General features: G+C 44.8%; 1 protein-coding gene across 1 annotated transcript in view; it reads right to left on the bottom strand.

Annotated features, from left to right (window-relative positions):
* The window catches only part of LOC118826315 (intracisternal A particle-promoted polypeptide), a 9,164-nt gene extending 6,871 nt beyond the window's left edge, over positions 1 to 2,293 (bottom strand). Inside the window, exons 1-2 of the mRNA XM_036597249.1 lie at positions 2,212 to 2,293; positions 1,042 to 1,469 (exon numbers count right to left, since the gene is read on the bottom strand). Coding sequence (XP_036453142.1) covers positions 1,042 to 1,390 — 349 coding nt within the window. The 5' untranslated portion in view covers positions 1,391 to 1,469; positions 2,212 to 2,293. The remainder of the gene's footprint in view (positions 1 to 1,041; positions 1,470 to 2,211) is intronic.
* Between the last annotated feature and the right edge of the window lie 3,314 nt (positions 2,294 to 5,607).

The raw sequence follows: 5,607 nt of genomic DNA, 5'->3' as shown, positions 1-5,607 counted from the left end.
GCTGTAGACTGAATGGTGGGGCTAAACTGCTGTAGACTGAATGGTGAGGCTAAACTGCTGTAGACTGAATGGTGAGGCTAAACTGCTGTAGACTGAATGGTGAGGCTAAACTGCTGTAGACTGAATGGTGGAGCTGAACTCATGTAGACTGAATGGTGGGGCTAAACTGCTGTAGCTGAATGGTGGAGCTAAACTGCTGTAGACTGAATGGTGGAGCTGAACTCATGTAGACTGAATGGTGGGGCTAAACTCCTGTAGCTGAATGGTGGAGCTAAACTGCTGTAGACTGAATGGTGGAGCTGAACTCATGTAGACTGAATGGTGGGGCTAAACTGCTGTAGCTGAATGGTGGAGCTAAACTGCTGTAGACTGCATGGTAGAGCTAAACTGCTGTAGACTGAATGGTTGGGCTATATTGCTGTAGACTGAATGGTGGGGCTAAACTGCTGTAGACTGAATGGTGGGGCTAAACTGCTGTAGACCGAATGATGGAACTAAACTCCTGTAGACTGAATGGTGGAACTAAACTCCTGTAGACTGAATGGAGGGGCTAAACTGCTGTAGACTGAATGGTGGAGCTGAACTCATGTAGACTGAAAGGGGGGGGGCTAAACTGCTGTAGCTAAATGGTGGAGCCAAACTGCTGTAGCTGAATGGTGGAGCTAAACTGCTGTAGACTGCATGGTAGAGCTAAACTGCTGTAGACTGAATGGTTGGGCTATATTGCTGTAGACTGAATGGTGGGGCTAAACTGCTGTAGGCTGAATGGTGAGGCTAAACTGCTGTAGACTGAATGGTGGGGCTAAACTGCTGTAGACCGAATGGTGGAACTAAACTCCTGTAGACTGAATGGAGGGGCTAAACTGCTGTAGACTGAATGGTGGAGCTGAACTCATGTAGACTGAATGGGTGGGGCTAAACTGCTGTAGCTAAATGGTGGAGCTAAACTGCTGTAGCTGAATGGTGGAGCTAAACTGCTGTAGACTGAATGGGTGGGGCTAAACTGCTGTAGACTGAATGGGTGGGGCTAAGTTGATGTACCTGTGTAAATAAACTCCAGCAGCACCTCAAACACCTCGGCCTCCACTCCAGCTATGTGCACCTCCTCCTCGTGAGCTTCACTCATCCCTCCAGAGAAGAGTGCGCTAAAGTACGGCCCGCTGGCCGCCAGAACCAGCCGGTGGACCTGGAACACACGCCCGCCTACCAGCAGCCGGACGTCGCAGAAGTCCGAGCGCAGGCGCAGCCTGTTGATGTGCGAGAGCAGCAGGCAGGCATGGCGCTCCGATGTGTACACAGTCCGGTCCGCCGTGTGGCTGGACACCGTGGTCCCAGTGAGGTCACTTCCTCCAGGCAGCGCGGTGAAGGCAGACGTGCAGGCAAACGACATGGTGGCGCCGGATGGCTCTCCTTTAGCGCTCTACAGCGGCAGCACTGCGAGTCCACAGAACCATCACTCGGCTCTCAGTCTGAAACAATGAAGGGGTCAATCCATGTGAAATCACCGAAGACCTGCTGACTGACCATCTCAACCCACTCAACATGTGAGAATTTAAAGGGCCTGTATCCCACATTTTCCTTGTATTTGAGGAGCTCTGCAACATTTCAGAGGATTTATGTAGTAAAAACAGCCATAATTCATTTGTACGTGATCATTTTCCAGCCTCTCTTCGTCCCCTAAGGTTGATCTATGTAAATGAGCTCTGTTCTGATTGGCTGCCCAGGCTGAAACACTCTTTGTAACTTCAGAATGAATGGGCGTGGCTAAACTGATGTAATTGAACACAAGAAAATGTAGGATATGGGCCCTTTAATGCCTCTAAAAGCTCCCTCACAGAAAGTTCCTACATGAAATGGTTATGAATTCACTGCCTGATGACTGAGACACTGTTTTAGGATAGTTTTGAGAAGATTTTGGCTCCAAAACATGTTTTTAAAACACATTCATGGTGGAGGGACACATGCAGGGCGTTGAGAGGCACAAATAGTCCCCAGAGAAAGCGTATTATTTCCAGATTTATCAGTATTTGACCATCATCGAATCTCCATATAAGCACTCCGCGCCGGGTCAGTTAGATCAGTAAATAAAGAGCAACCAACACACACCAGCTCACTGTACCGCCCCTGTTCTACAGACTACACACACCACCCGGCCGGACCGGCGTGTGGCCGCGCTCCCGCTGCCGTCCGGACACTCACCGCGGTGTTTACCTGTTTATTGGTTTGTTTTTTGGTGTTATTTAGCAGCTCCAGCGTGAGGTAGCACCGTTTTCCGCATCTCAATCGATTTCTCTGCTATCAGCTCTGCGCCCTGGAACAGACCACAAGAGTAGAACCCCGAGCGCTCTAGACCGCACGTAAACAAAACATTTTAAACAGAATAAATGATTAAATTACACGAGTACTACAAATATTAGAGCTGAAAATAATATAAAAATAAATATACACGTTTTAAACAGTAAAACACACCGTGTTTTTGTTTATTTGGCTCTGTTGCCGCTGGGTGGAGCTGCGCGGCCGTTTACTGAGCAGCGGAAACAGCGACTCAGACACGGAGAGTGGAGTTAGACTGAACGGTGATCGGTACATAATGAGCTAACGGTGATAAACGGACCAAACACGGCCTAAAGACACAATATACACCCTATTAGTCCTTCAGCAGCTGTGAACTGCGGAAACACGAAGCTCAAACTGGCTTCTTATTCAAACTCGCCATTCTACCTTAAACGGTACAGCTCCTACAGTCGGGCGTCTCAGGCAGCGGAGCGCAACAGCACCGTTTAAGGTGGAACGGACAATTCAACCAAGACACCAGCGAATTATAAGTTGTATAGGGACTGAAGTTTGTTAAGTGCTGTTTTTTATTTGTAAAGAAAACATAAAATGATAAAAGTACGAAGAATCAAATTAATTACAAAAAAGTATAAAGCCACTTTATAAGATATATCTTATGTTTCCACTCACTGGCCACTTTATTAGAAACACCTACCTTGTGCTTCCACTAACTGGCCACTTTATTAGAAACACCCACCTTCACTCACTGGTCACTTTATTAGAAACACCCACCTTGTGCTTCCACTCACTGGCTACTTTATTAGAAACACTTACCTTGTGCTTCCACTAACTGGCCACTTTATTAGAAACACCCACCTTGTGCTTCCACTCACTGGCCACTTTATTAGAAACACCCACCTTGTGCTTCCACTCACTGGTCACTTTATTAGAAACACCCACCTTGCGCTTCCACTCACTGGCCACTTTATTGGAAACACCCGCCTTGTGCTTCCACTCACTGGCCACTTTATTAGAAACACCTGCCTTGTGCTTCCACTCACTGGCCACTTTATTAGAAACACCCACTTTGTGCTTCCACTAACTGGCCACTTTACTGGAAACACCTACCTTGTGCTTCCACTCACTGGTCTTTATTAGATACGCCTACCTATATTTTTCTCCTTGCATTCAATACTGATGATTATTATCAAATACCAAAAACATCTCAAACATGCATTATCACTGATACAGAAGTAGAGTGTGATTTTATTGATTATTGATTACTGTTGTATCAGTCAGGCCTGACTGTGAGTGCTGATCAGAGGGGTGAAGTCAGGTCAGCGTGACTCAGCAGAACTCTCAGGCTGGTAACCAGATGACTTCATATGTCGTCACCTGGAACAGCCCTGTCTACACACACACACACACACGCACACTCACTCACACACACACACACACTCACACACACACATACACACACACACACACTCACATACATACGCACACACACACACTCACACACATACACACACACACACACTCACATACATACGCACACACACACACTCACACACACACACACTCACACACACACACACTCGGCTCGTAATCCCCTCAGTCCTGCTGAAGGCTCATCAGCAGGGTGAACCTGAGACTCAGGGTTTGGTGGGGGTTGATTCGTGAATTCCTGTATTAAACTGAAAACAGTTCACAGTATTACATGTTTTACCTTATGAAGCTCGTTGGGCCTCATTCACCAACCATTCTTAAGAAGAAGTTTCTTCTTAAAACCCACTTACACAGTTCTGACGAAGACTCTGACTCACCAATGTTCTCTTATTTGGGGTTTGTTCTTAGGTAAGAACAGAATTTACACTCAGGAGCACAAAGGGGAGAACAGTTCTGCGCTTTAACCCTCTACTGAGAACAATTTAAATAAAAAAAAATAAATAAAATCAATTCACATTTCTTGCATACAATTGGCCTGATTATAAAATTTCAAAACATTAAAAAAAAATAATGTGTGCAGGGCTCGTTTTGGGGTATGTGACATTGTGTGACAACGGGAAGAAATCATATAGAGCCATGTTCCCTGAAGTGGTGAGACCTGACTGGTCAATTCCATCCCACTGTCACACAATGTTGCTTCTAGGCAACAAACATATTTCTGCAAATTCTCATAACAAAAAATTGATACTCATTGTTTAAAAAGAGGTTTAAATGTGCCCACTAAGAGACAGTATGACCAAGGGTATGCTCTTTATTGACACACTCAAACTCTTCCCTTTATTCTTAACCCTGTCATTGTCTTTAAATATGGATGATGTTATTGTAAAGTGAGGAAAATGGGTTTGTTGCCCTGAGGCAACATCATTCAGTAGAGGGTTAAGAACACGGCGTAGAATCTGACGTAGACTTTTTCTGAGGACCTTTCTCAACAACACACTTAAAAACACACTTAGGAAGATGTTGGAGAACGAGGCCCATTGTAAATATACACTCATTCCAAATACGATGCCTGCAACACATCCGAGAACAGGACAGGATCGTGTTCACACTGTTACATCACCCTTTAGTTAACAGCACTTAATAATCGTTTGGAGACTGAAGCAACAAACTGATCAACCTTTGAAAGAGATTTTTTTTATTTTACCATTCTTCAGTTATACAAGCCATCAGCTGTTCAGCTGTACAAGACCTTCATTGTCATATTTTGAGCTTAATAAGACACCCATGTCCAGTGGGAGACAGTTCTGGACAGCAGGCAGGTCAGTCTAGCACCTGCACTCTCTGATTACCCAGCCATGCTGCTGTAATACGTGTGTCATGTCATAAAAATCATGGACGTCCCTGAAAAAGACGGCGTCTAAAAGGCAGCATATATTTTTTCGGAGTGTGTTCAGTGTTAATGGAGCTTTCACAGATGCAGGTTACCCACTAATGCCCACCACATACACCATGGTAGATGCTGGATCTAGAACTTTACACTGGTAACAGTCTGGATGGTCCTTTTCTTCTTTTCTGCCCTGAGAACACAACATCCATTATTTCCATAAACAATCTAAAAGGTTGGTCGTCGGACCACAATATTTATTACTGTATTCATAAACCACCAGTGAACCTACACGAGTCTTCTGAGTTTATATGAATGTTGATGATGGAAAATAGTGGAAAATCTGAAATAATAAGTTTTCTTTGGGGACTATTTTGCCTCACAGCGCCCTGCATGTATCCCTCCACCATGAATGGAGTTTAAGTTCTCTAAACTATCATAAAACAGTGTCTCAGTCATCAGGCAGTGAATTCATAACCATTTCATGTAGGAACTTTCTG

Source organism: Colossoma macropomum, unplaced genomic scaffold, assembly GCF_904425465.1.
Source record: "Colossoma macropomum unplaced genomic scaffold, Colossoma_macropomum, whole genome shotgun sequence".
Lineage (NCBI taxonomy): Eukaryota > Metazoa > Chordata > Actinopteri > Characiformes > Serrasalmidae > Colossoma > Colossoma macropomum.
Note: the sequence above shows the minus strand (reverse complement) of the source record. Positions and strands in the feature narration are given on the sequence as shown.